Source organism: Dendrobium catenatum, unplaced genomic scaffold (assembly GCF_001605985.2).
Source record: "Dendrobium catenatum unplaced genomic scaffold, ASM160598v2 fragScaff_scaffold_490, whole genome shotgun sequence".
In the NCBI taxonomy this organism is placed as follows: Eukaryota; Viridiplantae; Streptophyta; class Magnoliopsida; order Asparagales; family Orchidaceae; genus Dendrobium; species Dendrobium catenatum.
Genome location: NW_021318952.1, coordinates 1,261,903 through 1,273,712, shown reverse-complemented (window position 1 = coordinate 1,273,712; position 11,810 = coordinate 1,261,903). Strand labels below are relative to the sequence as shown.

General features: G+C 35.0%; 1 protein-coding gene across 1 annotated transcript in view; it reads left to right on the top strand.

Annotated features, from left to right (window-relative positions):
- The window catches only part of LOC110114249 (uncharacterized isomerase BH0283), a gene marked incomplete in the record, with an annotated part of 10,611 nt that extends 3,699 nt beyond the window's left edge, over nucleotides 1–6,912 (top strand). Inside the window, 3 exon segments of the mRNA XM_020847064.2 lie at nucleotides 4,533–4,694; nucleotides 5,173–5,256; nucleotides 6,499–6,912. Of these exon segments, the coding sequence (XP_020702723.1) occupies nucleotides 4,533–4,694; nucleotides 5,173–5,256; nucleotides 6,499–6,606 (354 nt within the window).
- Between the last annotated feature and the right edge of the window lie 4,898 nt (nucleotides 6,913–11,810).

Genomic DNA, 11,810 nt, shown 5'->3' with positions numbered 1-11,810 from the left:
GTCTGCAAGAGGCTTTTGTTGCTTGAAGACAAAGTTGATTTATTCATGTGTATTGAGTAGGCTGCCAGATAAGCTGCATTCATTGTCAACTTCTCCGAGCATGTCAACTATTATTGTCCGGGGGACTGTTGTTTTTGTTGTATATCAAATTCCTTGACTACAGGGGATGGATATATTTGCTTGCTACTAAATTATTGTAGACCGCATGATGTCCTATCCTGGGTCATGCTTCTGTATATGCCTACAGGGAATATAGGCAGGTTCACTGCATTCATCTACTTATATGTTGATCCTAACCGCAGGGAGTTGTATGCATGAGAAGTCTCATTTTTTTTCCACACAAGAGTTTACGTTCTTCTTTGTAACTAGCTGAATATCACTTTGTGAGCGAGCTGTATTTATCATAATTTTCTGGCCTGTACTTATAGTGAGCAGCTGTCACTGTTGTCTACAAGCGAATCAGATATTTTCCTACCAAAATACTTGGCATTGATGGCAAAAGTCATATTTTCACCGACCCCCTCACTCAGTGTGTAGCATGTCGCATTCCTTGTATGTTGTTCATTATTCATTTGCAGGGTTTAATGTGCTTGCTTGTAAAGTTAACTCATAGAGAGGTTGTTATATCTCTATACTTTATTTATAAGTGCATCATTGCACTACTCATGCATAGTCCATTATGTGTATTTTTATGGCTGCTTGCATGATTGCTGTGAGTGCCACTATTTTTGGATATGGCTTGAAATGCTTGTTAGGATATTCTCATGTATCTGCTTGAATTAGGTCGCCCATCCTTATTAATCATCATTGATCATTGCATGTTGACCCCTCTGCTGTAGGGAATTGTTGCGCTTGCTTGAAGTTGGATTGTTGTTGATGATGTAGATATTACTACATTTCATTATATGCTCTTCCTATTGCTTTCTTGTGACATCTCATGTTGTATATTCACTTGTTTATGTTTGCAAAAGTTCATTGTGTTTGGCTGATAATCACCATCATTAATTGCAAGGATGACTCAGCATCTACTGCATTGTTCATGTCACCCGCAGGTAGACTACCATACACATGATGATCTTCTACATAACTTTTGGATGCTTGCATTCATTGTTTGCTGCATTATGTGTGTATGCAATAAAAATCATCGCATATGAGTTGGTTGTATTATACATACTAATGTGACAACCGAGTGAGTTGCATTCACATTGATTTCCCCACGCATATTGTTGGCAGGTTTCTATATTTGCTTTTATGCTGGCTGTTGTTGTCCACAGAGAACTACTATATTCATCCTTAAATGGTTGAGGATATTGTAGTATTCACTGCATATCCCTCGAGTTCATTTATAGTTTGGGCGAGTGTATTGCATCATCGTTTTGTATATATTTCAGTGTTTGTTCACGAAGCACCCACAAGTCTCCGTATAGTTGTTGTGGATGAATTGCTGTGTGTGGTTTGCAGCAGTGACTCTCTGTGGGGAAGTTGTCGTTGTCGTTTTACAAGTTCTTTACTCACACTGTTTTTATGAGGAATTAGAACATTCATCAGACCTTTTTCCAGTGCATTGATCCATCGTGTATTTATGTAGTTACTTGTATGTGACTCATCATATTCATTACATATTCTCTTGCATCATGAACAAGCCACCCCATTACGAATTCATTTATTTATGCTTATAGAAGATCAATCATGTTCACTAGATGCTCCTTCCTTATGTGTTTAGGAAGGTTATTTTCATGATAACCTTCCTCCTTTCTTTATGGATGTGCCTCACTCTTCACATATGTGATCATTGGTAGGTTGCTATGTTCACTGCAAGTCCTTCGTGTCTTATTCATGAATAAGCCAGCCATCCAACTATTTTTATTCATTTGTGAGCATGATTGAGGTAGGTTGAAGATGAATTGTATCCATTGTTGATTTGATTAAATATTCTGAGTTGCTTTAGTTTCACTGTTTATTATTTGCGTGCAACAAAGGTTTATTCACCATGAATCCCTTATTTGTTTGCTGATATTCATTTGATTGTTCAAAATTATCAATTTTAAAGTCTAGTTCCATGTTGTCCTTTTGAGTTCAAGTCTTCTGAATTTTCTTCAAGTCCCCTATTATTCATTTTATGTTCAAATTAGGTCCCTTGTCACTTTGAATTTCGACATCCTGGCGTCTTCCTTATTTAGGAAAAATTCTAAAAATCTTAGCCTGCTCATCACATCAAGAAACACGTGCGTGGTCGGTGTTGGGTGACACCGCAACCGTAGTCTTCAATCTAGTGAGCTTTGAAAATTCGAGCCCCGGCCTCCTTCCTCCCTGCGCCCTTTGCTTTCTTTTTGCTTTCTTGAGGAGTTTTAACAGATTAAGTTTCGAGAGAAATTTTAGGAAGGCAAATTGGGATTGTAGATTAGACACTACCCAAAGATTTTGCCCTCATTTTGCGAGAACTTTATGATATGAGTTTTGGTTCCTATAGTCGCAAGCCCCTATAGTTAATTACCTCTCCCGATCATGAGAGAGAACTTTCGATTAAGGCTAGTCGTCGGCGAATACATTGTATCCATAGATACGCGGTATCTGGCATATAGTACCAGCATTGTTTAGGTTGTTTTGAAGTTTTATATTTAAAATTAGAGAATTTCACCATCTTGCACTTAAGGGGGATGGTGGGGTGAGTGATTATGAGCCCGATCAAGATCCCATGATTTTGTCATCTCGGGTTTTTGTGGTTCTTGATCTACTTAGTCAGAGGAGGTAGTCGACCTAACTTGATAGAAAGATCCATGTCAGCTGCCATGGGTTGCGTCGTCCAAGGGTACCTTGTAGATTTTGGGTGGATTAAGGGAACAAATTTGAATTCATCTTAGCTAACAGAGGGCTTTGTGTCCTATCGATTATATCCACTGGGCTAGGCCCCGTGGTTTTTCCCCCTTTTTAGGGGTTTTCCACGTAAAAATCCTGGTGTCTCTTGTGAATGTCGCACCATCTCTTTCATCTGTTTGTGTGCCGGATTTTCGTACAAAGTTAAGACGTTAAACTTTATATTTCTCTACCGCCGTGAATACTCCAGGATGCAACAATTATATATATATATTGAATTTGAGGTTTTTTTTTATGTCAAAATCTCCACAGCCTCTACCCGCAAATCTAAACCCCAGGAATCCCGGCTGCCTTTGCAAATTCAGTGCTTAATCACATTAAATAAAAAATGCTAACACTCAAACCGTCTTCTCCTTCTCCCGGCTATTTCCCACTCTCGCCCGAGCTCATCGTACCCACGCTCTATGTGAACCCTTGCTTGGCTTCTGTTTGTTTAGTTATAAAAATAATTCAAACTAAGCCCATCTGCACTTTCCATTGCCCCAGGATTTCTTCTATTCTTCCACGTTTCATCCCCATCTCTCTACTCTAAACCTCTCTCCAGCAAACTCCTCCCAATTTCCACACAACATCTGGCTGTTCAATTCCACTAACTCCCTTCCGAACACCCCAAAGCAGTATGTAATTTCTCACCCATATCTAAAATACCACCTGTCACCTTCTCCAATCCTCTGTTTTCCCCACCACTCCCACTACAGTTCATTTTATATTTCTATAAAAACTCCCACATCAAGATACTAGGCAGTAATATTTGTCTCCTAGGCTTTCTCTCGCATTCTCTCTCTCTCCTATAACACACGATCTCTTGCTGCCGAGCCACCTCACTGCCAAACACATTGATGAAGTGTTGAAGAACACAGATTTTCCTTATCTTAGGAAACTGAAGATAGCAGGTCACAATATCTTGGAGGCATTCAGGTAGATGTGGTGACAATGCTTATTGTGAAGAGTACTCTCCTGTATGCCAAAAATGCTACCAATAAAATTTGTTTGAGGATAATAGTTGGTGAGAGAGTTAAGGATATTTCGTCAAGTCTTTGTTTACAGCTATAGAAACCCAAGCTACTTCTGTGCATTGTTCACAAAGGAGCTATTTACATTGCCTGAGATGTTTTTATATCTCACAAGACGACCACTTTCGGGTGGTTTTCTTGTCCATAAAGAGAAAAAATTTATTGTGAGAAATTTATTTTCTTGAATGCATCATATAAATTGTCTCTTTATATGCTAGCTCTTCATTGCTTGATTTATCATGAAGGAGGCACTTTTGATGAGCTATCATTTTATTGTCTTTCCATGCAGCTCACCTCTTGGCTATCGGTCACGTTCATGCCAAACCCACTTTCCTTTTGACTAAATTTGAGCAACATTATATTTTTGGACTACAATGATCATATACGAATGATTGGGAGATTATTTTGAAATTTAACCTGCAAAAAATATATTGAACATCATTATGATGATGGCATGCATTTTTTTTGTTTTGAAATTGATGATGGCAAGCAATTTGATTAGAATAAAATGCCTATTTCTATTTCTCAAAAAGCATTACTTTTGTTGTATTGGACTAATTCTAAAAAGCCATAGCATCGCCTCTAAGCTTTTCTTAAGTTGCATTGTGATCTTCTGAAAAAGTTTAAAACATAATATTTCTATAGGTTGAACTTACTTCTGGGAAGGACCTTGCTGATATTAAACCAAATTTTGTTGAGCTAGCTAGATGTGTTGGAAGGGGTGTCATTATGACAGCTCCTGCTCCTCCTGGTACTGGATTTGATTTCTTTACGCGCTTCTTCTGTCCAAAGATGGGAGTTAATGAGGTAACAAAGTTTATAAGGTTTTGCAAAGTTTTTTATGGTTGAATGATTGTATTATTAGTTTCCTTTGTTTTAACTCGCAAAAACTTTGTTCATTTTGTGTCAATTCAGTTAAACTTATTTTTTTTCCCCAATCTTTAGCATTTAATATTTAGTCTGTAACTATAATTCTGCCTGTCCAATTTATCAGCATTTCATTAGCCCTCTGTTTTATATGGCCAAACTATTTAAGTTTGTCTTCTATAAACCAATCTTTACCATTTCTATATTCTTTTAAATGTAATATTTTTCACATTTTTCTAATTTGCTTTAACACATTCTCTGGGTGCAGATTTGGTAACTATCATCACCCTGTTTTTAGTGACAATTAATAGAAGCTGATACTTTCTAATAATTTCATTACTTGACAATATACTCTGATATGTTGTTTTAGTAATCATTAATTTAAGCTAAATACGTTCTAATATGATCAATTTACAAGGATCCTGTCTGCGGGAGTGCACACTGCGCATTAGCACCCTACTGGAGTAGGAAGTTGGGGAAGAACAATCTTATCGCTTATCAGGTACTTTTTGTTCTAAGAAAACCTCTTAATCCTAATCTGTACCACTATAGTAATAGAAGCAAAGGAAGCTCTCATTAGTAGTCTTGGCGTTGGGCTCGTAGTAACATTTTTTTTTGTTAAATATGTGAACATTAGTTCCTTTGATAAGTCTTTTTTTGCTGTGCAATGAGTTCCTGGGTGGTTGGAGCACACTCTGTAGGCATCAGTTGCCTCCATCCACCTTAGGGCCTTCTACAAACTCTTTGTGTTCAACTGTTTCCAACTCCACCTTACCTAGAGGAAGTCTTAGCTAGCAAATCTCATCTTCCCTAGCAAGTTTAACTGTTCTCAACTCCACCTTTTCCTTCAGTGCTAAGTTGTTGAGTCCAATTTTTTCCATGCATAAAAAAGCATGCTATACAGGCTGAGTCGTAGGTTGGCCTTCGTGGTAAGGTCACTACACGTGTTGGAAGAGTGTCGGAGCCCCTAAAAGGTTTTCATTATCTGTGATTATTTCATTAAAGATGTTTTGAAAATTTTTATTTAGGGTTTAGGGTCTTAATTTTTTTCTTCATAAAGAGTTTTTTGTGTGTTAGTCTTTTTATTTGGCTATTTGTGTTTGAATAGAGTTCATTTATTGGCCACTTTTGGTGACCATAGGAGGTATGCTTCTACAGCAGCAGCAGTAGGGGTGTAAGTGAGCTGAGCCGGCTCGAGCTCGACTCGTTTATGGTTTCACGAGCCGAGCTTATCGAGCTCAAACCCGAGCTTGTTTAGTAAACGAGCTCGAGTTCGAGCTTGAGCCGGCTCGGCTCGTGAGCTCGCGAGCTGGCTCGAATAGTAAAAAATAATTTTATTTTATTTATTAAATTGAAATATTTAAAAAAATGAATAAGAACTATTTAAGTTTTATTTAAATGTTAAATATTGCATATTTTTTCTAAATCTCGTTTATGTTTTAAAAATCTAACCTAAGTTTCAAAAATCCATCCTAAATTTTAAAAATCCCACCCATGGCTCGTGAGCTGGCTCGAGCTCGTTTACAGTGGGACGAGCTTGAGCTCGCTTTCCGAGCTCGATAAGGCCTAAACTCGATTTGACTCGACTCATTTAAACCCCTAAGCAGCAGGGTTCATTGCCCTGAAAAATAAAATGCCCCTAGCTAGTTGCCATCGAGATTATTGGCAAAGCCATATTCCAAATATTGACGTAAAAACAACTAGACAAAACTCTTAACGTTTCATATTTGTGTTTTTGAGCCAGGCTTCTCCAAGGAGTGGAATACTTGATCTACAAGTGGATGAAGAGAGAAGTCGAGTTCTGATTCGAGGAGAAGCTGTGACTGTTATGGAGGGCTTTCTAATGGTCTAATGTCCATTTTGGAGCTTGTCAGCAGTTTTTATTGATAAATTCAGAACTAAATAACATGAACCAATTCATTTTGGAACAAGTTATTACAACATTGGTTAAGGTTTCGTTTGAGATAGTTTTCTTATTGTATTCTAAAGTTATTTTCTAGTACAAAAAATTTAGTATTAGAAAGCAAATAGGAAGCTATCCCAAATGAAGCCTAAAGCTTGAAATAAATAAACTATCACTTACACTGCAGGATTTTAATATTCCCCAATTATTATGATAATTGCATAGTGCAATTAGCTTATCCAGTCATTTAATTTATTTTGTGTGAGTTAGGTTGATCTTATCATTTTTTATTCAATTTTTTTTTTTTTTTTGGTCGTGTAATTTTTATTTTTGCAGTAACCAAGTACTAATTCCCACATTTCAACTTTTTGCTTCTATTTTTTCAATGTTTTGCACAACTCTTGCAATATATGATTGGGATAGTTGAAAAATCAAATTTATCTATAGGTGCTTTGACCTGAATAATCTCATGAGGTCTGTCATTGCTCTGTTTTTTATCTTTGTAGTTATAATTTGGCCATCACAGTTTTTTTTTTTTTTTTTTTTTCATGTGACCAAATTGGTTCTATTGAATATGCAACAATACTTAGATGTGTATTTTCTATAAATAATTGATCCATCAGAGTAGTCAGCAAAGGAACTACAACATTCAGGGTTTGTTTGGAATGATTTTTTTATTGTTTTTTAAAATAGCTTTTTAAAAAGCTGCTTTAAGAAACAGTAAGAAAGTAGTCCCAAATGAAGCCTAAGATGTTCATTCTTGATGTAAAGCAATTATTTCCCTAAAAATTTCTTTAATTATTTAAGGAAACTACTAATTATTTTCTAATATTCTTAAGAGTTTGCATGTGTGACTTTATAATCCTGACAAAGGAATACTGAGCTTGATTAAGATAAGGTAGATCAATATACCAAATAATGGGAAAAACCCTTAAAAAGCTTTTCTTCATTCAATACGAGTGTTAGTGTATTTGGCTATTTGCAAGCTAAAAGATAACCCCTCTAGGAAATAAAAATTATATTTTTGTTTTGTTTTTGAAGAAATTGCAAATTGTATTAAAAGAAAAGTTATTATAAACTATTAAGTGACATAAATTTTGTTGCATTCCTCCTTTAACAAAGAAAGCAAATAAGGAGAAAAAATATTATCTAATAAATTTTTCCTAACAAAATTACCAAACATAGCATAATTGGCACATAAATGAGCCACATTATTACCTTCTCTACAAGTATAAAGAAAAATGACTCTATTAAACTCATTAAGAAAAGAAAAATCATGCTTGACATTAAGAAAATAAATGAAAACTATATTTTAGTTTGGATGGTAAAAATGTCATTTTTGCTATAAGCAAATTCAAAATACAATATTTACAATGAGCCAAAACATAGGTCAAGAAAATATTTTTGAAGGCACTTATTATAAAAACACACATTGAATGTTCATTCATATAAATAAATTTTAATAATATAACAAAATATGAAGGTTTTGCTAACATGCATTTGAAATTATTATCAAACATTATTGATGATAGTAAATAATGTAAATAAGATGGATTTGATTGTTGTGGTTATGAGAAGTATAAAAATCATCAATCTCATAAATTTGGATAAATTCCTTGGCAACCAATTGATAGTGTATTGTTGCCTAAAAACTGATTAAGAACATTCATATGAAAATATTAGAGTATGAACAACTTCATACATATAATAATGCTTGAGTTTATCAATCACTATAAGAGATTTATCAATGTAAAAAAATATTAATCATAGTAAAGCAAATAAAAAATTTATGAAAGTGTGAAATGTAGAAAAAACCTTATGCCTTCATTTCTAATAATATATTAGAATTGCATAATAATGATCATCAATGAAGGTAACAAAAATACCTAAAATTTAAATAGTGAAGAATAAGATTATGGCAATTTATTGGGTCCGGTGTCCTGATGTAGCTCTACATCAGGACACCAGTTATCTGGCACCATGTAGCAGCCCGATAACCTGACGCAAACCCATTTGATTTTGGAGATTATGCACGTGTTTTATACTATTTCGAGTCGGCCCGAGGGAGACGTATATTAATTGAGCCCGAAAAGTTAAAATCATGCGCCTTGTTTACAAGTTTAATAACCATTTGGCCTATTATTCTGAAGACGTTATATAGTTTTTAGGGTTTATATACCACTGAGAAAGATTTCTTGAAGGGTTCGAGGAGACGGAAGATACGAAAATGGATTTCTTTTTGGAAGACTTCGAAGATTTCGAGAAAACTGTAGGGACGTGTAATGTTGATGAAGATTTTTTCTGATTTATTGCAAGTAATTTCTTATCTATGAAGAGGTTTTAGAATTTAAGATGCACTTATTTTTTACTGCTTCATTATGGATATATCTTGATATCGACGTATATGACGTCTAATAACATCCTAACCGAGCAATACCTCGATTATCTGCTACCCTATACTGAGCTTATTCATGAATAACGATTTGTGTATTGAGATTAACATTTCCACACAACTCGGTATAGATCGGTACTTTTAGGTATTGCTCGGTATGAACTCGTTGCACAGAAGTACCGAGTAAATCAAACATCTTTGTACGTAGTACTGATCTTAGTAGAGAGAATATCAAACATATCAACTTATTGGTACTGCTCGGTACTGATAGGTATCACTTGGTATAAACTCATTGTACCCTATACCGAGTAAATCCAAGATCATACTTCCTAGTACCAATCATTGTACTTGCTCTGTATAAACTCGATATTGATTTGTAAATGTAATGGTAAAATGACAGGATGAATTTATAAGAACGTGAATTTTTTTTAACAGGGTGTTTACAACTCTAAGAAGGAAGCATATGATAAATATTGTCATTACGTGCATTCTCATGGATTTAGTGTTCAGAAAGAGAATCACCCGTTCTAGCCAAATTCAAGAAAAATAAAATCAAAGGATTTTGTGTGTTCTAAAGCAGGATTCAAGAAGAAGATTGATAAGAATATAAAGGTTAAATATCAAAAATCATGCACAAGAACCGGATGTTCAACTATGATTAGATTTTTGATTAGTGAAGATGTGATTTGGATTGGGAATAAATCCATAGAGAGTCACAATCACGAATTGGCTAGAACGGATGATCAATATTTTCTCAGGTCATGTAGGAACATTAGTCATGAGAATGCATATGTTCTGAAATCTATGTCAGAAGTCGGGATAAGAACAATTAATGCATTTACATACCTATCCAATGAAGTGGGAGGTGTGGGTAATCTGGGGTTCACAAAGAGTGATGCATACAACTACATTCAAAAAGAAAAAAAAAGTCAATATTGAAAATGAGGATTCCAATTCACTAATCCAATTGTTTAAAGAATGGGTAGCTGCTTACAATATATTTGCATGGGATGTGCAAATTGATGAAGAGGATAAGTTATTGAATTTTTTTTGAGTTGATGGGTTGGGAAGAATTGATTATGACTGTTTTGGGGATGCGATTATTTTCGATACAAGCTATCGTCTAAACAAATATAATTTAGCATGTGCCCTTATTATTTAGTGAATAATCACTGGCAAAATATTCTATTAGGTGTGGCTTTTTTATCTGAGGAGACAATTGAGTCTTTTACCTAGCTATTTATAATATTTTTAAAATTTATGGATAGCAAACATCTCATAACTATATTTATCGATCAAGACCAAGCAATGGTTAGGGAAATAGAGATTGCATTATCTAATACACGGCATAGGTTGTGCCAATGGCATATGTACAAGAAGGCTCCTTCCAAAGTCTGGTGGTTTAATAGTAATAACAAAGTGAAATGCCTATTTTATTATCGTTTCAGCAAGTGTGATTTTGTGGAGGAGCTTGAGAGAAAGTAGAATGAAATGATCACAGAAGGCAACCTCCCGAGCCATCAATGGTTGAAAGATCTGTACAAAATCAGGGAGAAGTGGTTTACATCATTCAACAAAAATTATTTTAACATTGACATTTTATCTACACAACATAGTGATTCCACCAATCATGTATGCCATGGATTTTCCAAGCCAACAAGTACTATTACTAATTGTTTCCTTGGGTTGAAAAAGGTTATGAAGACTTGGCATAGGAATGAACAATATGAAGATTTTAGATATAGTTAAACGGATATACAACCTTATATGAAAAGTAGCTCAATATTAAAGTAAGTTGCCCAATTTTATTCGAGAAAGTTATACTCATTTTTTGAAGAGTTCTTACATGGACTATGTGAGAGCTCGTTCCTTTGTTTTTCACTTTTCTGGATCTGATTTTTTCCTCCCAGGATCGTCCAGGCCGATTTGGGATCGTCCTGGGACGATCAGTGCATGCCAATCAGGATGTTGATTGATGTCGCTTCAGTAGAATAGAAGTCTTATATTATTGTTGTGAACGTTCTGTGGTAATTTGGTAAGATTGTGATTTTAGGAATTTTTGTGTAAATTCCGTATATTGCCGTTATGCCGCTGGATTTTCGTACGATTTCCGATTTTCCGAAATTGATGATTTGAATTGATATGCATACGAATGTGATTATTTGATTATTGATACTCAATTCAAATCATCAATTTCGGAAAATCAGAAATCGTACGAAAATCCAGTGGCATAACGGCAGTATACGGAATTTACACAAAAATTCCTAAAATCACAATTTTACCAAATTATCATAGAACGTTCACAACAATAATATAAGACTTCTATTCTACTGAAGCAACATCAATCAGCAACCTGATATTTATCTATTCGATCAAAATCACACAGAACCCAAAATAACCGGTTGAATCATTACAGAAAATACTCAAAACGTGTAGAATAATCATATCAATAACATATCAAAAGTTGTGCGGTAAAAGTTTCGTCAATACAAAATGCGGCGCATTTATCGGTAACGAAAACATAAATCTGTGCCCAAAATGATCAAAACTCAACATCTTCGAAAACATAAACAGGATTCGGAGTCCTTACAGCGAGATAAACACTTTTCCCAACAGCGGCGTCGGACGAAAAGCGCTCCGCAGCCTCCGGAAACCAGCTTTTCCTTTGCTTTCCTTCTCTTTCTCTCTCCTCAGATATTTTTGATTTTATAAAAAGTTTTTCTCTCTCCTCAAATCGAGCTGATTTCCTTATAAAATCAGT